At 35.7% G+C, this 22,976-nt stretch overlaps 1 protein-coding gene across 4 annotated transcripts in view; it reads left to right on the top strand.

Annotated features, from left to right (window-relative positions):
• Positions 1-22,976, top strand: part of CFAP20DC (CFAP20 domain containing) — a 277,728-nt gene that overhangs the window by 2,857 nt on the left and 251,895 nt on the right. For all 4 annotated transcript variants that reach the window (XM_061195461.1, XM_061195462.1, XM_061195460.1 and 1 more), the window contains exons 3-4: positions 2,499-2,592; positions 10,034-10,106. Coding sequence is in view for 3 of the 4 variants with exons in the window: in XM_061195462.1 (XP_061051445.1) it covers positions 2,499-2,592; positions 10,034-10,106 (167 nt within the window). In the remaining variant the exon portion in view is untranslated. The remainder of the gene's footprint in view (positions 1-2,498; positions 2,593-10,033; positions 10,107-22,976) is intronic.

Here is a 22,976-nt window from a genome sequence, read left to right as displayed (position 1 = left end):
ACCTAAATCCTGGAAAGAAATGAGAGTAAAGATTATAACAAGAAGGGCTTGGTAAGATTTCAGAACCGGTTTTTCTGTTCATTCACTTCAAAACCCTTTCATGACATCATTGGCTGCAGCCCTCACAGACACGCCTCCTTGGCCGTTGAAGACTTTGGCACACAGCTCATAACCCATCTCTATATGCCAAGTCCTGCTGCTGTTTTAGGTGACTTCAGTTTCTGTGAGGAAAATCTCCAAACCCTGGACTTCTCAGCTTCTTGATTTCTTCATCTCTAATGATGTCTTCCACTCTACTTCAGCAGCCTTTCCCACTGTCACACCTTGTACCTTATCACCAAAAATTTCAGGGCCTCTGAAGTTACTAAGTGAGAACTTGAGGCATCCCTCTCTGAGTCTGGTCTTCAATTCTTAATGTTGCTTGCCTAGCTACTCCCACTGTATTTGTTCTTCAACCTAATTGAGACTCTTAGGCCATTGACCATTCTACTGTTCCCCCTGTGTTTAGATTTATTTACTTACCTAGTTACCTACTTACTCACTCACTCTGTCTTCACTTTCTTTTCTCTCCAGCCCAGAATCCATGGTCCATTATTTCAGTCACTTCCCAGTCAAGACCTCGAATGCCCCTGTTCCTTGTCCTTTCATCATGCCTGCCTAGCAAACGCCAACCATTGCTGAATCCCTGATTCTCTCTCTTTTCTGTGCCTGCATCTGGGCTTCTCAATACCTTTGGAAAAATATCTATAGCCTCTCAGATCGATAATGCTATAAACTCAGTGTTAGCAGCCCCGGAAGTTCTCCTGTTCTCTCGGTCTCTAAAATGGTTCTTTCTCCATTATCTTCAGGTTTCCAGCCACTAACTTCTTACCCCCATCCCCATCCCACACCCAGGACAGACCCTCCTCACTCATTCACCAGAAGACCTCACCCCCCATTTCACAGGGAAAACTGACGTCATCAGGTAGAAACTACCTCATCTTGCTGCTACCAGATATAAAAATCTGTATCCTTCCCTGTTCTTTCCTCTCTCTCTTGTCTCTTGTACAGTTGAGAGAAAAACACCTTTCTAGGGACTTTGTTCTATGGATAGTTTTTTTAAACTACTATTAATTGAGTGCTTACTGTTTGCCAGCCATAGGATTCAGCACATTACATGTTATATAATCCATACAATAACCTTGTATCTCACAAGGTACCCTTATGCCTATATTATAGGCATAGTAAGGTTAAGTGACTTGATCAAAATTATATAGCTCTTAGATCAAAATTATATAGCTCTTACTATGAATGAAAGTTAAATGTGGCTGTGAGGGTACACAGCAGAGAGATTAGGTAAGGCTTCCCTGAGGAAATGATACTTGATTTCTGAGAACTAACTAGGCACCAGGTGGAGCTGGTAGAGAGAAGAGCATTTCAGGCAATGAGAAAAGCAGGTACAAAGTCCTTGCTTTGGAGGAGCTTAGAATTTTTAAGAAACTGCTAGAAGGCTACAGAGACTAGGATTCAGAGTGAGGGAGAGTGCGAGGCAGGAGATGAGGTTTGAAAAACTGGGCAGGGGCTAGACTACACAAGGATTTGTGGCTGTGCTCAAGATAAGCTGGTAAGCTGTTGAAAGGTTTTAGTATATGCCCAACTTGGGTGTAGATGAAATAATACACTCTATGTGTATGTTCATTTCGAATACATAAGAGACGCTATTGTGATGGATATAATACAGTTTTATTTAAATGTTAATTCTTAGCAGCCATTAGTTACATTAGTATTTCTTAACATATACAAAAAGGAAGAGTGGGAGGATCTATGAAATATTTTATTGTGAAAAAGGAGTCTTTATACTTAAAGATTGGAAATTTGCTCCAAGATAAAAAAAAATAACCATTTACATTAGCACTTTGACTGATGGAAATTAGACTCTCATGTGTAAGTTTTTCATTTCCAAGCTTGTTTTGTTTCTGTTCATTTTTTAGGTAAGCTTAGTTGTAACACTTTAATTTGTACTGATTTTAAGTAAATGATGTATAGAACTTCAAGTTAGAGGACGAGTAAAATAAGGCACTGATTAATTCCATATGAGCCATGGCTTGAAACCAAGGAACTTCCAAACTGGATACAACATAGATTAGATGGTTTATTGTACTGTTAACAGAAAGTGATGTTCAGCCTATGCTATTAGACAGAAATACATAGATTAAAGGAGGGAAAGGGTAACTAAACTCTGGAAACTTTAAATTAGTAACGTGGGAATCCCTGATGTTGGAGAACTTTTTATCATTTGGAGGAAGAGTGTCTTGATATAGTAGAGAATTTGCCAAGTGGCTAAGGGTGGCTTCTATATTCCAGTTCCCAGCAACTCTCAGTGTAAGAGTATCATCAAGGCCTGAGCTTATTTTAAGTCATTTCAGTGTGGGGCTTTTTCTGTGGGCTTGCTTCTCCAATTTTATAATAAAAGTCAAATAAAATATGCAGTTACCACTGTTTTCATTTTTGTTCTGTAGGAATTTGATAAAGAAGTTAAAAGTTTTGTGTTTGTCCTGGAAGGAAGCAGCCAAACAAATAAAATTCAGTTACCAAAGGAGAATAAGCAAATCCGTAAGTAAGACTTTTAATGTTGAAGCTTAACATTTGATGCTTAAAGTTATGCTTTTAAGTCTCATAAACAGGCCTATTAGTTTGACTTTTACTGGCATCTGTCGATGTAAAGTAGTAAGATTTTTTTTAATTTAGAGAGTAACTTTATGCCAGGCTTTTGCAAAGAGATTCTGCTTCATTGTTTATTAGAAATTTACTTGTATGTTAAAGAAGATTTAGAAGATTATTCAATTAATTAGACTAGTAATGATATTTATTAAGCACTTGCTGTGTGCCAATGACTTTCTAAGCATTTCATATTTTTTAATTCTTTTAATCCTCACAATAGCTCTTTTACAGATGAACACACTGAGGTTGGTTCCTCATCAAGAGACCATGAGTTCCTAAATTATCGTAAATCAATTTGTGAGAAAAAAATTTATGTAAAATACTATATAAGGCATTATTTAGTAAGATATCAACTTATATACCTTTAGAAATATTAGTATCTAATGAGTAAAGATATGAATATGTGATTTAACAAAAACCCCAAAAATAGACTTCAATTCTTATCTACTTTGGAAATGAGGATCAGAGGTTTAAAGCAGAAGGAACCCTGAGAGATCACTTAAATTTATGATCAGAAGACCAGTTATTGGCCACACTGGGGTTAAAATTCAAGGCTCTGCCACCAAATTAGGCTTTGTGTACACTGATGTGATTTAAGAAATATAATTTATCAAAATGCTTAATCATATTTTCATTAACTTTATCCTATATTTAACTATTGTGATTTAGCAAATGTAGGTAACCAGCTGTTTTTTTACATTCATTCTTTACTTCTTCATTCATTAAGAACATTTATTGAATACCTATTGTGTACCAGAGACTATGAAAAGACCTATTCTTGGTATCTGATTTTCTCATTTTAATTTAGTTTTCTAAACATTTATAGGCTTTGTGTTTTATCTGCTATTTCAAGCTACTACATGCATATTTTAGATTTCTAAGACATAAACCAAACCATAGAAATTATAGATGGAAGATGATTTATTTTAAAGTGGTTTCTTTCTAAATAAAATAAGAAACAGAACCTCAAAGAGAAGGGATAATCATTGTTAAAATAGTTTTTTAAAATTTACTACCATTTTAAAATCATGACTTCCTCGTAGTTTGCATTTTTTAATAGCAAAGATATTTTTCATTTCTGCATAAATTTGTACTGATAAATAAAGTGAACTAAGATGAGCCATGGAAACATGTCTGAAACTGGAGGTTATTCTTTAACAGGAAACATGGTCCATCTTTTTTAAGAATATTGACTTTGTAAAATAGACACATTTGATTTACAGGAACATGACTTTATTCTAAACCAGTGTTCTTGTGTTTTTTCTTACTGTTGGCCTCTCCTTCCATGTGATGCCTTCAGCATCTATGCATATGATGATGTTACTGACAAAATCAAATCACTTCTAGTAACGTTTCTCAGTTGGCTCTGAGAAAGATTTCTCCTCTACCAAAGGCTCAGTGATTAAAGACAAGCTCCCCTTTCCCACTTTTATCTAAGTTTTTTTTTAGAAATAAAACAAATTTAATGTGTTATAATTGCTTTTTAAAAATGGAAAGATGATAGTTTTAATTGGAAGAAAGGGAAGAATCTTTTAATGTATTTCTTGTACGATGCCCTGTAATTAAAAATTAATCTGGCTTTTCAGTAGCATGTGCAGCCCTGTAACAAATGAAACAGTTTATATAGTCTGTCCTGCACCAATGTTTTTAAGATTATTTGGAATCTTTTTTTTTTTTTTTTTTGGCCTCTGTGTTTTTTTTTTTTTTTAATTTATTTTTATTTTTATTTATTTATGGCTGTGTTGGGTCTTCGTTTCTGTGCGAGGGCTTTCTCTAGTTGTGGCAAGCGGGGGCCACTCTTCATTGCAGTGCGCGGGCCTCTCACTATCGCGGCCTCTCTTGTTGCGGAGCACAGGCTCCAGACGCGCAGGCTCAGTAATTGTGGCTCACGGACCCAGTTGCTCCGCGGCATGTGGGATCTTCCCAGACCAGGGCTCGAACCCGTGTCCCCTGCATTGGCAGGCAGATTCTCAACCACTGTGCCACCAGGGAAGCCCCAGAATTTTTGATAATGGGAATTTATAGTTATTTTCACTTGTATAAAATGACCTTCTATGTGACATTGTTATGGTTAAATTTAAATTTAATGGCATGCCTTGAATAGAGAATTGGCTTTCTGTTAACATTTCTAAATTAAGTTCAATTACCATTATGTATTCCTATTTTAAGAGTAAACATCCACTTTATTTATGCCAACTTGACATTAGGTACCTCGTATGTGTTTCCTACTATATTAAGTACCTGTGAAGAAAGTCTAATAGTGAAATTCAATATTTTTAACTTTTCATTTTAAATAGTAATATTTCTGAATTATATTTGAGCATCTCTAAATATGTCAAAGTTTTTTTTTAAACTCAGCATCTGATCAAATAAAGGAAGGTGATATTGATTATCAGGTTGTGTACTTCTCCAGGGCAGGACTCTTGCATCATCTACTTTGTACCCCTAACTTAGTGTGTCATATATAGTTGGCATTTAGTAATTTTGTTAAACTTGCCGTACTAAGAAAGTGTAACAATTTAGGTTATAATTTCTACTGGTAACCATTTGGCCTTGATAATGAGACTTGTAAATCATTAGCCATTTAAATAAATAAATCCATGTTGCTATTAATGCTGGAACATGTTATATAGAGTTGCCCGTATGAGAAGAAGCTCTGTTACATGTAAACATCTATCATTTGGATGGTCTGTCCAGGGACTTTCTGTGTGAGGCTCATGTTTGAAACCATTGTTTTCTCTGCCTGTGGCATCTGAATCAAATGGTGTGTCTCTCGGGATCAGCATCCCTGAAGCCCTGTGTTGATCTAAGTTTCAGCTGCTCTGGTAGATGAGGTCATCTTTATGAGGTTCCTCTCAGCCTCCCCCTGCCCCAACTTTTGGTATTTCTTTTTTAAATAAACTCATTATGACTTCCTGTTTCTAAAACCCTTCAGTGGCTTTGACTTCACTATTCTACTGATACTGCTCTTGTCATGGTCACTAGTACTCTCTCTATTCCTGAATCCAGTGGCCAGTTTCCAGCCCTCTTCTTGCTTAACTTAGCAGCAGCATTGACAAAGGTGACACACTCCTCCTTGATATAGTGCTTTCTTCACTCATCTTCCAGGATGCCCATACTCGTAGTTTTTTTCCTCCTACTTCGCTGGTCTTTCTTCTTAGTCTCCTTTCATGGTTCTTCCTCTTCTCCCCAACACAACCTAATGCTGCAATGCCTCTGGACTCAGTCCTTGACCTTCTTGACCTTGAACTACATTTACTCCTTTGGTTTTGGGCTCTAGTCTCATGGCTTTAAATATCATCTCTGCTGTATACCTGCTTACATTTCCATCTCTGACTTTTGTCCCAAACTCCAGATTTGTATATTCAGTTGCTTAGTTGCCATTTATACTTGGACAGCTTTACCCTAGAAATTTTTCTTCCTCCTCCTGCATACTGCCCCATCTCAGTTGTTAGCAATTTGTCTTTCAGTTGCTCAGACCAAAAACTCTTAAATCAGCTTGATTTTTCCTTCTTTTCATCTAGAAAATCTTATTGGCTCTATCTTTAAGTTAGATTTAGAGTCTGACTACTTCTTGCCACCTCCCTGCTACCACGCTGGTCCAAGCCACTATTATCTCATGCTTGGATTATTGCAGTAGTCTTCTAATTAGTCTCCCTGTTTCTGACTTGCCTCCCTACAGTCTGTTGTCAACTTAGCAGCCACAGTGATTCTGCTGAAAATACTCCATCTCTCTCAGGGTAAAACCCACAAATCTTTAGGACCCTGTGGTATCTGCTGCCCTCTTAACTCTCTTTACTTAACTTTAACTTTACCTCGTATTACTCTTTCCTTTTTCACTCTGCTCAAACCATACAGGTCTCCTTGCTCTTTTCAACCATAGCCTGGTACCTTAGCACCTTAGCCCTTGTGCACAAGCTGTACCCTCTACCTAGGGCTTTTTTTTTCCCAAATAGCTACATGGCTCACTCTCTCCCCTTCTTCAGGCCTTTATCAAATAAAATGTCACCTTCTCAGTAAGGACCCATCCTGACCTATACTTAAATTACAACCTGTGCTTTGTATCCTTTCCCCATTCTTAATCCCCTTTACCCCGCTCTCCCTTTTCCTATAGTAATTATCACCATCTAACATGCTGTTTGTGTTCTTTTATTGTTTTTTCATCATCACCAGAAACTAAGGCCTACCAACACAGAAATTTAGTCTATTTTGTTCACCTAGAACAGTGCCTGACACATAGTAGACATTCAGTAAATCTTTGTTGAGTAAATGAGTGAATGGATGAGTGGCTTTCCATTGATTTTAGGATGACCTGTATCCTTCACATGGCTTTCAAGGCCCCGCGTAATTGAGTTCCTGGCTATTTGCCAGACTTATCCCCTGCTACTTTTCCCCTTCTGTCTCTCCTACCAGTCCTTTAGGCCTTTAAGTTCATGCAATCTACTATAGCCTCTTCCATCACATGATGAAGTATTCCCTCTCCCTGCAGTATTTATTCCTCTCCTCTACCCCTATCTTCCTTGCCCAGTCAATCCCTGCTATTCTTCCCAGCTGAATTCCAATGTTACTTCTTCAAGAAAACCTTCACTCATCATCCTCTTCCTTTCAAGGACCCAGGATTATATGCTTTCATAGCACCCTGACCTTCTCCTTCATGGAACTAGTATATAAGTTCTAAGAGGGAAGAGACCATGCCTGTCTTTTTCACTACAAAAGCTTCAACACTGAGTCTTGCATATAGTATATGTTCAGTGAATCTTTATTAAATGATAGATCTAATTTAATCTACACAAATGATTCTGTGAGGGGTAAACCTAAATTATCAACTCAGTTTTACACATGAAGAATAAAAAGGCCCAAACAGGTTTTCTGATTTGCCCAAGGTATATGGAATAACCCATAATGAAGGGATAATTGTTTTCTGTGTTGCAGTGGGAAAGGTGCACTTTAGTGTGCTGTTTGTGCTAGGGCTGCGATAGAACCAGGAAATATCTTCAGTCATGATTTATCAGGTCACTTATAAAGGATTACTGTACTGTGGTCTAGTCCCAGCTCTTTGGACAGTGTAACACTTGCAAAATGTATATTGAGGTATATATACAACTGTCATTTGCTGTAATGAAACAACTGTAAAAACCACTGTTTAAAAATCTAATGGTGTTTTACCAGATAAATGTGTCTTAAAATATTCAAAAGAAGAAAGGATCTGACCCCTTAAAACATAGAGGTAGTTTTTGTCTCAGACAGAGAGCAGATTATAAAACTGCAGAAACCTGGATATTTCAGTAAAAAGAGTGAATTTTTATGAATTTTATGTACTTGATGGGCGTTTTTGACAATAGTTCCACATTCAGCATTTTAAATATAGATTTTAAATTCAGATTTTAAATATAATGTAGACATGAGGAGTCAGTTTAGATTTACTAGGCCACTGGGAAAATAATGTTACTGTAGAGTTTATTTAGCATTTCTGACACACAGGATCAGTGTATGTCAAATGTTATTAATGTACTTTTTTCTTTGTCAGATCATCACCATATGGTATTGTACTTCTTTTAATCTTAGAAGTGAAGCCTTTTGGAAACTAGGGCTTCTGTACGTGAGAGAGTTGAGTTACAAAGCTCTCTTTTTGAGGGCAAGCATGTTTCATATCTAAAAGTGTTCATACAAAAATGCCCTATATGTGTAGCTCTTTGTGTTTGAAGAGAACAGTGCTGATTCAGTAAGATTTGTGACATAAATTAGGGACCTTTTGTAAAGGTTGATTTCATTTATCCCAGTGCTCTCTCAGCTCTATTTATGGGGGCCTTTGTGCAATGGAAAAATACTGTAAGTCCAATCAATGGAAGATGCAAGAGAGAGATTGATTAATGGTGGTTTATTTAAGTTGGCCTCATTTTGGTATCTCATTTTGGTTTTGTAATCCAGAACTCTGGTTGTTTTGTTGGCTTTTCCCATAAATATGGTAGAATCTGATTCCTAGAGAATTTTCTAAGTTCAGAGGCTGTTACCCGTATTTCCATTATGTTGCTTACTCTGCTGATGGCTCTTTGCAGCCGTTTATAAGCTTAGTATTTTAAGTAAAAGTTATCTTTGTGTGTTTGATTTTTAAAATGTTAAGCACATTCAGTCAAAGATGGTTTTGTTTAGAAACTAGATTTGGGGTAAAATATAGGAACTATTTAAGTTGTTCAGGAATGTTGTTAAAACATTTTACCATAGGAATTCTAAACCAGAAGATCTTTATATATAGACTACCCAAACATGTATTGTTACTTTAAAAGACTTAAATTTGTTAAGTCTACTAAGTTGGAATAAACAGAAAATAACGTGCATGTTAGACCAGTTGCCTTCCTTGAGGCCTTTCTCCACATATTGGCCTGTACTGTTAGATTTGTAGGAGAGGTTCACAGATATATCAACATTTCCATTTCCTACCCGGTGTCTCACATTGGGAAAAAAGTTCCTAGAAGTCATGTTTTAGGAGGAAGTGATACTAAAATGTTCATTAAGAGCATCATAATTGAGAGATCAAGCAAAAGTTCAAAAGCTAAGAGGAAGGGAATTAAGTGAATGGGTCTGAAGAGGTATATGAAATCAGTTGATTTTTGAAGCAGTTGTAGACTTCAGTTATCAAAAGTACCATAGGTCTTTCTCCAAATATTTTTTTAATCCAGGTGAAGCTGGTGATGGGGAATAAAAACTATCAGTTCTTAATTTGTGAGCATTAAATTAATCAAAAATATGTTAAATTAACAAAAGGTATTATAACTGAAAATATATTCCTCCATCCATCTCATTTTAGACACATTTAAAACTGTATGAACTAGATATGGCTTATCAAACCTTCAGCTGTAGTTGTCATAATTAGAACTGTTTTTTTGATCAGTTGTTTTTCGTTAAGTTGTTAAGTACAGTTAAAATTGTCAGTGAATAAAAGTAATTGCCACATGCTTTTATGACCGCCTTAATGAGAGTCCATAGTTCAATTTTATATGTGTCTATTGAATGTGTGCACTTTCTTGCAACCTAATAAAAATAGTAAATAAAAAATTATTATTTTGTAAATTTTCATAAAAATTTCACCAAGCCCACAGATGGGACTTTAAAAGACAGCATTTGTTGTTAGAGTTTGATTTGAGTTCATCATTTTTTTTGCTTTTATAATGAGGTTGTAACTCAGGGGTAGTGCTGTTGCAGTTCTATGTATTAGAACTGATAAAAGCTGAAATGATAGAAGCTTCAGCTTGTTGATGGCATGTGATTGTTTTGTTTATATGTACATATAAATGGTTTGGACATATAAATGTATATTTTCCCCCTCTCGTTTTAGTTGGACTGATCCAGAGGTTTCTTGTACTTCAGATTTACATACCCCTGGGACAAGACTTCTCCACCGAATTGCTGTAAGATATACAGAATTTCTTTCAATGTTTTATGTGTATTAGACATTTGATCAATCGAAGCAGTACGAAGAGTCATTAATTATAAGTGGCAGTTTTTGCATTAAAGAGCGGTGACTTATCAAGTCAACATGAAGTAATTAAACTAATTTAATGGTATTTCTCAGATATACTGTAGTCTGGCATTTCCCTAAGGGCAGAAAGCAAATTTCATCTGTTTTAAGAAAATATCAAAGGATTCTGAATTTGACAATAAAGAGCCTATAATTTGAAGAAAAAAATAATCCAAAAGTTTGAGATTTTATAGTTCAAATGAGGGGTGATGTTATGTTTTGTACTGTCTGCTATTGGAAACTGTGTTTGGTTTTAAATTAATTGAAATACCTCATTTTAATGTTATTTATTTTTTATTTTTTAAATTTTATTGGAGTATAGTTGATTTACAGTGTTGTGTTAGTTTCAGGTGTACAGCAAAGTGATTCAGTTATACATATACATATATTCATTCTTTTTCAGAATCTTTACCCATGTACGTTATTACAGAATATTGAATAGAGTTCCCTGTGCTATACAGTAGGTCCTTGTTGGTTATGTATTTTAGATATAGTAGTGTGTGTGTATGTTAATCCCAAGCTCCTAATTTATCCCTCCCTCCCACGTTTCCCCTTTGGTAACCATAAATTTGTTTTTGAAACCAGTGAGTCTGTTTCTGTTTTGCAAATAAGTTTATTTGTATCATTTTTTAAATTAGGCTCCACATATGAGTGATATCATATGATATTTGTCTTTCTCTGTCTGACTTACTTCACTTAGTGTGATAATCTCTAGGTCCATCCATGTTGCTACAAATGGCATTATTTCATTCTTTTTTAGGGCTATATTCCATTGTGTATATGTACCACATCTTCGTTATTCATTCATCTGCCGTTGGACTTTTAGGTTGTTTCCATGTCTTGCCTATTGTAAATAGTGCTGCAATGCACATTGGGGTATATGTATCCTTTCGAATCATGGTTTTCTGTGGATATATGCCCAGGAGTGGGATTGCTGGATCATATGGTAGTTTTATTTTTTTTAGTTTGTTAAGGAACCTCCATACTGTTCTCCATAGTGGCTGTACCAATTTACATTCCCACCAGCAGTGCAAGAGTGTTCCCTTTTCTCCACACCCTCTCCAGCATTTATTGTTTGTAGATTTTTGATGATGAGCATTCTGACAGGTGTGAGGTGATACGTTGTTATAGTTTTGATTTGCATTTCTCTGATAATTAGTGATGTTGAGTATCTTTTCATGTGCTTTTTTGGCCATGTATGTCTTCTTTGGAGAAATGTCTATTTAGATCTTCTGCCCATTTTTTAATTGGGTTGTTTGTTTTTTTGATATCGAGCTGCATGAGGTGTTTATATATTTTGGAGATTAATTTCTTGTCGATCACTTTGTTTGCAAATATTTTCTCCCATTTTTTGGGTCGTCTTTTTGTTTTGTTTATGGTTTCCTTTGCTGTTCAGAAGCTTTTAAGTTTAATTAGGTCCCATTTGTTTATTTTTGTTTTTAGTTTCATTATTCTAGGAGGTGGATCCAAAAAGATATTGATGCAATTTATGTCAAAGAGTGTTCTGCCTATGTTTTCCTCTAAGAGTTTTATAGTATCTGGCCTTACATTTAGGTCTCTAATCCATTTTGCGTTTCTTTTTGTGTATGGTGTTAGTGAGTGTACTAATTTCATTCTTTTACATGTAGCTGTCCAGTTTTCCCAGCACCACTTATTGAAGAGGCTGTCTTTTCTCCAATGTGTATTCTTGCCTCCTTTGTCATAGATTAATTGACCATAAGGGAGTGGATTTATTTCTGGGCTTTCTATCCTGTTCCATTTATCTATATGTCTGTTTTTGTGCCAGTACAAAATAATTAAAGCTTTAATTATTATTAACTTAGTTAAAACAGTATATTTACTGTTTTTTTATTTACAGTATATTTATATTTAAATATAAATCAGTAATCAGTATAATCAGTAAATATATTTACAGTATATTTACTGATTTATTTCTGGGCTTTCTATCCTATTCCATTGATCTATATGTCTGTTTTTGTGCCAGTACCATACTGTTTTTATGATTGTAGCTTTGTAGTATAGTCTGAAGTCAGGGAGCCTGATTCCTCCAGCTCCATTTTTTCCCCTCAGGATTGCTTTAGCTATTTGGGGTCTTTTGTGTTTCCATACAAATTTAAAAATTTTTGTTCTTTGTTCTGTGAAAAATGCCATTGGTAATTTGATAGGGATAGCATTGAACATGGTGTATCTTTCCATCTGTTTGTGTCATCTTCGATTTCTTTCATCAGTGTTTTATAGTTTTCACAGTACAGGTCTTTTGTCTCCTTAGGTAGGTTTATTCCTAGGTACAGTAAGTCCCCTACATACGAACAAGTTCCGTTCCAAGAGCGCTTTCGTAAGTCCAATTTGTTCGTAAGTCCGACGAAGTTAGCCTAGGTGCCCAACTAACACAATCGGCTACATAGTACTGTACTGTAATAGGTTTATAATACTTTTCACACAAATAACACATAAAAAACAAACAAACACAAACAATAAAGGAAACATTGTTAATCTTCCAGTACAGTACCTTGAAAAGTACAGTAGTACAGTACAACAGCTGGCATTAGAGGGGCTGGCATCAGGTGAACAGGCAAGAATTACTGACTGGAGAAGAGAGAAGAGGTGGGAGATGGTAGAGCTGAAGGATCATCAGCAATAGGAGATGGAGGACAAGCTGCAGTTTCACTTACACCTGACGTTGGTGGCACAGGTTCTGGTTCCTTGCTGGAACCAGATACACATTCGCATCTTTGAAAGTTCGCAGCTTGAAGGTGCATATGTAGGGGACTTACTGTATTTTATTCTTTTTGATGCAGTGGTAAATGGGATTGTTTCCTTAATTTCTCTTTCTGATCTTTCGTTGTTAGTGTATAGGAATGCAAGAGATTTCTGCGTATTAATTGTGAATCCCACAACTTTACCAAATTCATTGATGAACTCTAGTAGTTTTCTGGCAGCATTTTTAGGATTTTCTATGTATAGTATCTTAATGTTATTCACTTTAGTTGAGAAATATTGGTCTTTTCTGTTTACATATAGATGGCTTGGGATATATTTGTTTTAAATGGCCTTGCTATGAACTAATTGTTTAGCAAAAATGAGCACATACAAATTTTACTCAGTTGAGCTACCTGTTGTCTGATACAATTCTGAGAATGAAAATAACATTTAATTTGTATACTCATATAGAATGGAATATTGTTTAGGGTCTCAGTAATAAATTTGTGTGCTTTCAATAAAACATTATATTTGGGGTATGCTATTTTCTAATTTTTCTTTGTGACTAATAGCTGTCCAAGGTCAAAGCTTAGGCTTTTATTTTCCCTGCTGGAAGAAGTGACTTTTCCTATTAATGAAGTTAATTTTGGACTAGTTACACCGGTGCAAACCAAGGGGAAGGAAGAGCTTTCTTAATAAAATGAGATTAACATAAGCTCGAGGTTATTAATTTCTCTTTGTTTATGTGAATTAAAATATTAATGTGTGCATATGTTGGTAAAATATGAATTTTAGCTAATAATATATTTAATTTTGTTTTCTGGAATGATAAAGGATAGATGGAACAATTTATATTTTTATTCAGCTTTAAATCTTATAAACTTCTAAGATTTTCTGTTATCATCTGCCATGGTCACCAAGATTCTTTAAAATAGTTCTTATAGTAACAAGACCAAAGCAGCATTTGATGCTCTTATGTATTAGGTTGGCCAAAAAGTTCATTTGGGTTTTTCTGCAGATGGTATGGAAAAACCCAAATGAACTTTTTGGCCAACACAATATCTTTTTCTAGTTCTGCAGAAAAAGTATTTTCAAGACTCTAAAAACATTCTAAAGTTACAGTGTACCATATAAAGTTTTATTTTCAATGGAGGGGAAAGTGGTTTCCTACCAAATGGAAGAAGACACATTATATTTTATTTTTAAGCTTGTTAGGTTCCTTACATAGAAATCCAATCCAACCCTTTTCTCCTGATCTCTACCACCTATACCTTGAAGCCATGGTAGAGGTGCTGGTAGAGGTGTTGGCCTTTTGATCAAAGTTGTGCAATACACTTTGCTGAACCTTGGGATGTAATCTTTTGCTGAAGAGCACTCTTTTCCTACGCAAAATTAAGCTTTATTTGTGCCCCCAAACACTTGAGCTTATCACTCTAGGCTAGGCAATATACTGTTTTAACTAAGTTAATAATAATTAAAGCTTTAATTATTGAGAAATCAATAGGTATCTTAGGTTTAACTTAGTCTAGCAAGAAAGCAGTTGATATAAGTAAGGCTGACCACCCCTTTGTTACTGTGTGATTAATGCTCTTGAAGGATGGGAAAACATTTTCATGGATGATGGAACTAACTGTCAGATTTTGAATTCAGTTGACTATAATCATAGTCTCTTGTTCTCATAGCCACATGGACAAACATTTGGATTTTTCAGATTGTTTTAGTTTTATAGTTTTTGCAAAACAAATGTCTTATGGACAAAAGGTCAAAATTATTAAATAACATGGGGAAAACATTCTCTGTCCTGACGTAGTGAAATTATTAGATCATGAGAAAATGTATTAACTATGCATTTGAATTTGTTGCTGATAGATAATCAAAATATTTTGCTACTTTAGGAAGTAATGACAGAGACCATGTTTTACAAGAAAGAAGGTAGAGTAATAAGTATTGATTGCCTTTCTAACTACAGCTTTTTCTTTTCCTTAAATGAAAGGGCTTTCTTTCAGCACCCTTAGTGTTTTACTGTGTTTCTAGCAGCATAGCTCCAGGCCATTTTAAATAATATATTTCTCTAACAAGCTTGGAAAGTCATAGAGCAGAAAGATATCTGGCTTCTAAAATATTTCATTGTCAGAATGGGAGAGGCATTTTGTTTCACAAAGATACACTTACACATCAAGAGTTTTTCATAAGTGGAGTCTTGCCAGCTGTTTTATGAATTTAATACTCATTTCTTCAACATCTTCCTGTGTATCTTATGTTCACCGGATGATTATACTGCTCAGGAGAAGGTCATACATCTGTGAGTTAGTGGATGCCTTAGAACCAGCCACAGCTCTGCTTGAGGAATCACTCATGATTAGTCAGTCAACAAATTATTGAATTCCTGTTACTGTCATACAGTGTGATAGGCATAGGGGAGTCAATCTACGTTGAATCCGTTTACTTCTTCCCACTCTCACTACCCTCCTAGTCCCAAACCACCATCACATTTCCCCGATTTACTGTTAGAGCATCCGAGTAGATTTCCCAGCTTCTTCTCTTATCCTTTTCCAATCCTATCTCCACACTGCAGCTAGAGTGATCATTCTAAAAACCATCTGGAATTTTCACTGTACCAAGGACAAACTCCCAAATCCTTAATGCTCCCATGTGCTCTGGTCTCTCACCTCTCCCTACTCATCCCATACCACTCTCCTGAGCTCACCAGCTGTCAACCACACTTGCTCCTTTCCAGCCATATTGGCTTTCCCTTCCTCACACACCAGGTGAGGTCTCCGCTTAGGGTCCTATGCACAAGTGGTTTATATCCCCATTTCTTTACCTTGTTAACTCTTACTCAGTCTTCTCATCTCAGCTTAAGTCTCCCCTCTCCAGAAAGCCCTTCTTTGACTTCCTCCAAATAAATGAGAAATAAATCTTATGCTCTTTTCTAGCACTCTACTGTTTTCCTTCATTACAACTATGCCAGTTTGTAATGGTATATTTTATTTGATTATCTGTCATTTTGAGCGGTCTTTGAGTTCCATGATATTCTAGCACCTAACACAATGCCTGGCACAAAAGCTCTGAAATATATATGAGTGGGCAGGAGTGGAATGAGTAAACAGGACCCAATCTCTGTCCATATATAGTTTGCTTTGAGGGTGAAAGATCAGTTAAAAGGCAATTTAAATACATCTTTGTAAATGTTATGATGGCATAAGAGCAAGACATAGGGAACATGTGACGTATTAGGTAGAAGTAAGAGCATAGGCCTCAAATGAGACAGACTCAGAGTCAAATTCTGCTTTACCTCTGTGGGACTTTGGGCAAGTTACTTAACTTGCCTCACTTATGGGATGAGAGTAATAATACCTACCTCACGGATTTGTCATAAGAATTAAATGAGAAAATTAACATAAAGTAATAATGGCTAACATATATTAAGCACTTATTACATACTGGACATTGTTCTAAGCATTTTATTTTCACTCAATTCCCAAAACAAGCCTGTATAGTAGTCATAAATTTTGCCTCTATTTTACCATTGAGGAAACTAAAGTCCAGAAAGGTTAAGGAATTCGCCAGAGGTTACAGACTTACTAATAATCTTAGAGCCAGAAATCAAACTTGTAGTCTGAATCTAGAACCTGTGCTCTGCACCACCATACCATGACGCCATATTTGTAAATTTTCTATCTAATTATACATACATACATATATGGTAGGGATATTTAATTTGAATTTTAGAACAAGATGAATGTGCTCAGCCTTCTACATCTTTAGGGGCTTCCCATAACACAGTGCTATCATCAGAGTTCCACGGAGGAAAGGTCTTTCATTCTGAGCTGTTCCCGTTTCTGTAATTACCCATTTAAGAAATAAATGCTTGAAAATTAAAGGAAGAATTTTACTCAAATTTTTTTCTTTAATATTTTGCATTGTAAATGTGACAATACTTGTATTACACTTTTTTTTTTTCCCAAAAGAAATGAGAGCTAAGAAACAACTTCATTTCATCTTTGTTGTTTCTTTACTTTGGTCCATGCCTAGGCCTTCTTTTTCTTTAACATATACATATTATATTATTCAAAATCCTGCATCTGTGAGTAAGGCGGCTTCAGAGCTTCATAACCTGACCAGAAATTATCCAAACACATTGCGTTTTGCATATAGAGCAAATGGAGTGTTTACTGTGCTAACACACAGTATGTTTAGCATTAAAGTAACAGAATTCTCTCATACTTCTCTCTTTCAGTGTAACCCCACAAAAGAAAATATCCTCTCTTGCTTTTTACAAATAAACTCCTCATTTTGACTTGCTTATTTCTTAGTATTAGTTGCAGTTTTCATTTTCAAAATATTTTAGTGTACCTGTGTCTCACTGTTTGACCTGAAGTTAAATGATTTAATAAACAACAGATTTTTAGGAATTGTTTCATTTTGTGATCTCTTCTGTACTGCTTCATCGTAGCAGTGGGAAGCCAGCGCTCCCCTGTGTGGGTTGTTAGGTGTTTCAGAGCCTGGGGGCAGACATCTTGTGTACAGGAGGAGCACCAAGAACCTGAGCTCTTGGAAGAGAACCAACTGCATCTTGAAATAGAAATCCGTTTCACTATATTTGATGCTGTCAATCACACTAAATGATTTTGGAATATTACATTTTTGACAGGAATTTCATTCATTTTACTGAACATTGTTGAGCATTAATTCCTTTCTCTATCCTGATTTTGACAATTATCTCGGTGAATTCTGAGAGACATTTTGTACTGTTAATGCCTCTAGTGAATTGACATTATTTTTCTCATTTTCGCTCAGCTCAACCAGTGCTTTTTCAATATATGGGATGAAAACACTCTGAAAGCTGGTGGTGGGCATCGTGTGCTGTTTTGGAGAGGTTGAGATTCTTAGCCTGCAGATCCTAGGGAATATTATTGCCAGAAGGTTTCACGTGTTGAGCCCTTAGCTATTTGGAGTATTACTTCCATTTGGAATCTAATAAGGTAAATTCCTAAAAAAAGAGAGAGATCCTTAAAAGGGTTCCTTGTCCTTAGAAATTTTAATTGATCCTTTGTGATCTCTTCATTGCAGTATTCTGAATTTGAAGATTATATCTGAGTAGAGTTTAATGATTTTAACCTAGAATCCAATCTAGTATTTATGATGCTCATTCCAGAGTTTTTGTCTTGTCCTTTTGCTTTATCCCCTGGTTTTATGCCTTTGGGCTGGACATTGTCTCAGTTTCCTCTTCAGTAAATGGTAATGTGAACATTTTTCTTTTAATTGCCAGAGCTAATCGGTGATATTGTTTTTTCTCCAATTTTAGGAGGTTTAGGTTCATACGGATCTTAAAGCTTCCTTTTCCATTTCTATAAAATGGAAAATTGAAACATACCCTTCCTACAAAACAAAGCTTTAGTCTCAGGGTAATTTAATGAAAGTTACTCTTATATCACTTTTTCTGTATTGTTACTAGTGAGCTAGACAAATAGGTCAAAAGAGAAATTTAATAGAAGTTTCAGGTCCTTCTACCCTATTGAATTTTGCTCCTTACTGTCCCTTCTTCAGTGACATCGGAGGCACTAGACTCTTTTGAAACTTTAAAGCAAGGAAAGTGAATATGGCCTCACAGCTGCAGACCTGTTCTTTTCACATGTCATTTGTCTTCTTCAGCCACTTTAAAGCCACCAGAGTTGAGAGAATTCCTAAATTTAATAACTTTAGGTCAGAATGACATTGGTGAGAGCTTTTGAGATTGTGTCCATTTACCAAGGACAACTCTTCCTTTGGAAAATTTACTTTCTAATCTTTTTGGTCATTTTGATGCCTACCTTTGAAGAAAATAGTGGTTCCTCTATAGCTCTTAGGTTATTTGTAAAGAAGGTTTTATCCAAGCACAAAGTCTTATCCAATGAAATCTTTTATGTCACTGAGTAAATACATCTCTAAACTGTGTTTAGAACTGGTCGAAAATGGCCAGTGGTTGCTCTTTTTTAAACTAATAGTATTATATACTAAAGTGGTAATGACATTGCAAGTTTCATTAACATTTTGAATGCATCTCATGTCTAATTCCAACTTCTATTTTTTTCTTTTTAAAATCGTCAGTATTTAAATCTCATTATTTTAATGATATCCAATTAAATGTGCTTGCATAATCAGTATATTTTGTTGCATGCATTAGTAAAGGAGCACTTTAAGATACTTTGCATACTGACTTTCATAATATATTAAATTTGCATGCCTTAAAATAGGTTTTATATGGAAGTTTTAGATAACACATGTGATAGGTGTATAAATCAGATGCCATAGTCTTTATCTATTAAATAAATGTTCTTTGAGAAATCTTTTCTTCCTGGTTCTTAGTTTGGTTCACTTTACTTTTCTAAATTATTTTTACAGTACTCTTTAGATAACCTAGATCTGAGAGCTAAATAAGATACTAGCAAAAGAAAAATTGCACATATACAAATATTTGGAAGTGTTCTTCCTCTGTAAAATCATAACAAAAGGCCATACATTTGTTAAAACACTGTGCAGTTAAATGATTGCCATATCCATTATCAGGGATAAAAAGTCAAGGCCCTGTGATGGCTCAGATTATAAGCCTGAGAGTCAGTGGCCCTGCCATGTATTAGTTTGATGACCTGGGCAAGTTGCTGGACTCTATGTGTGTTACAGCCTCATCTGTACAGTGAGGATGATATTTATACCTATTTATTGAGTAATTATGAGGATTAAATTGGATAGTGCCAAATGGTAATTGTACAGTAAATATTAATTTATAATTTTTATATCTCTAAATATAGATAAAAGTGCAGGGATATTTAATTTTTAAATTGCTCTTGTGAAACATTTTGAGACAAGTTGGGCATGTCTCCATTTCATGTGAAATTTTCATGGTACTCATCCCTGAAAAGAGGTAGGAAAGCAGCTTTTCCTTTGGAGCCTTTTATTTGCCCTGCCAAGTATAAAGTGCATTTCTCTTAGAAACACCTCTACTGGCAGGATGGTAACTATTTCAAGAATGAGAAAAGGCAAGAGCACTTAGGGAAGGAGAAGTAAATTCTTTTGAATTTTCTCAAAATGTTTATGTGAGTAGGAGTTATATGCAAATAAATGTTTTCAAGATTGGACTAAAGCTAAGGAACGCCACACTTGGCTCTTAGATGAAAACTGTTTATAAGCCCATAATAGAACTCCCAAAGAACTTTTCTTAAAACCAATAGTCCGCCCTTTTTTATTGGAACAGATTAGTGATCTTGCATTTTATATCTATTTCATACTTAAAAAGCTATTACAATAAGCTGTTTGAAACAACAACAGTGGTATGAAATTCTCAGTATAGTTGGAGGTTGGTTGCCTTTGTTAGCAGTAAATAGGAACAGCTGTTCTGTTTGATACACATAGGTATTACCATGCCCTTTTTTCTGAGGTTAAATACCATTGATTTATAAGGTGGGAAATAAAATATCTCTTAGCATTATTTAAAGCCAGATGTGATTATTGATATACCATAAACAGTGATTTGTAGTAAATGTACGAATTCACTGTATTTTAGCAATGGATGTGTTAGCATAAATATTTAAAATATTTTAGTAGCTCAAGTTTCTGTTATTATAGGGAATCTACAACTCTTATCCAACTCCATATTTTTTCAAAATTTATTTTATTGAAGTATAGTTGATTTACAATGTTGTGTTAGTTTCTGGTGTACAGCAGAGTGATTCAGTTATACATATATAATAGTTTGCATTTGCTAATCCCAAGCTCCCAATCCATCTCTCCCCCACCCTCACCCGACCCCCTTGGCAACCACAAGTCTGTTCTCTATGTGAGTCTATTTCTTTTTCACAGATAAGTTCATTTATGTCATATTTTAGATTACACATATAAATGATATCATAAGTATTTGTCTTTCTCTTTCTGACTTACTTAGTATGATAATCTCTAGGTCCATCCATGTTGCTGCAAATGGCATTATTTCATTCTTTTTTATGGCTGAGTAGTGTTCTATTGTATATATATACCACATCTTCTTTATTCATTCATCTGCCGTTGGACTTTTATGTTGTTTCCATGTCTTGGCTATTGTAAATAGTGCTGCAATGAACACAGGGGTGCATGTATCTTTACAAGTTATAGTTTTGTCTGGATACGTGCCCAGGAGTGGGATTGCCGGGTCATACAGCAATTCTATTTTTAGTTTTTTGAGGAACCTCCATAGTGTTTTCCATAGTGGCTGCACCAATTTACATTCCCACCAACAGTGCAGGAGGGTTCCCTTTTCTCTACACCCTCTCCAGCATTTATTGTTTGTAGACTTTTTGATGATGAACATTCTGACCAGTGTGAGGTGGTACCTCACTGTAGTTTTGATTTGCATTTCTCTAATAATTAGCCATTCCAACTCCCTATTTTTAATAGAAAAAACCCTGAGACCCAGAAAAGGGACGTTCCTCAGGATACAAGGTTTTTAGAGGCAAAGCCAACACTAAAATTCAGAACTTCTGACTCTAGCATCTTTTCTTGATATCATTGCTGCCTTTTAGTGCTTGAGGTGGAAAAAGGTGACGATATAGTATGATTTTATAATCATGGTTTCTGATAGTTTTAAATAGTGAAGTTATTTCTGCCAGTACTTTGGACTCTAAGTTGCAGAAAGTTAATTCTGTTACTGTAATCCAGATTTCTACTCCTCCCCCACCCCTGTACTCTAAAATTAATCACCAGAAATAAGTTCAATTCTTTGTTTGGGTCAGGATTAGCAAGGTCATAACAAATCAAAACAAAACAACTACTTCTTTGAAAGATTATTTCATTGTTAGGGACAGAAATCTATTTAAGTTATGTCAAGGAAAAAGATAAGTATTGGAAAAACATGGAGAGATCATATGGAACCCAACAGCAAAAGTTGATACAGGACTTTTGAGAGGTGATAGTTGTCAGTGGCCCCTCTCTCTCTCTCTCTCTCTCTCTCTCTCTCTCTCTCTCTCTCTGGAAACTACTCTGTCATCTCTCATTCTGTTTGTAAGTTTGCTTCATTCTTCTGTTTCATCCTATAAACCAGCTTTTCTAATTGCTTGTCATTGTGCACGTGGGCAAACATAGCTTCCAGTACATCCCTCTGTGACCCTACAACTCCAATACGCATCACTGACAGATCAGGTTCAATCTGTGTATCTTCCAGTTCAAAGATTTGAAAGAACCATCAGGATTGGTCCTTGGCCAATCATTGGGTTTCAACTAACTGCTCCATCGTTGCTTTTGTCTTCAGAGGCTGTAAGCTGGAGCCAATTCCCTAAGAAATGGGTGTGGGCAGGGCAGGCAGATAGACTGATAGACCTACTGAACTACCTTTGAGTATAGACACTTGGTAGTCACTTTAGAACCTCTTTTTTTCTCAGTCGCCTACCAACGACCTCTACACATATTACTAAGCCTTTCTAGTGATATTTAGAAGTGAATGGTAGCTAGAATTTTTTATTAGAGTCAAATCTACTTTGATGCAATGATTGTCCTAGGTCATATATTTATTTCATTTACCTGGAATCCTAAGGTTACCTAAATAGTACTGTATAAACTATCTTAGTTAATCAGGGTAGACTCTGCTTTAGTGCAGTCTCACTCAAGGACTAAGCCACATTTCTTTAATGCTTCTCTAGCTAAACAGTAACACTGATTAGAATGGTTTGGTTTATTGAACATCTACAATATGTTAGGCTCGTTTCATACTGTATTTGCCAGGTTTGCTAAGGTGGCTTACAACAATTCCATACATTTCTGTCTCACATTGCCTGAGAGCTACAGGTGAGCTGCAGCTCTGATTTTGCTAGAGGTCGACTATGTGTCTTCTCCAGAACCTGGATTGAACAAACAACTCCTGTCTGGAACATGCTGTTCGTGAGGCAAAGGCAGAAGTGCAAGAGCCTGAACAGAACCACTCAATCTAATTTAAAGCTTCTCCTCAGATATGTGTGGCACAAGTCACTTCTACTTACATCCATTGGCCAATGCAAGTCGTATGACCACACCTGGAGTCAGTGGGGCAGGGATGTATATACCTCCTATGTAAAAG

This window comes from Eubalaena glacialis, chromosome 7 (genome assembly GCF_028564815.1).
Source record: "Eubalaena glacialis isolate mEubGla1 chromosome 7, mEubGla1.1.hap2.+ XY, whole genome shotgun sequence".
NCBI lineage: Eukaryota > Metazoa > Chordata > Mammalia > Artiodactyla > Balaenidae > Eubalaena > Eubalaena glacialis.
This window is presented reverse-complemented; position numbering and strand designations above follow the sequence as displayed.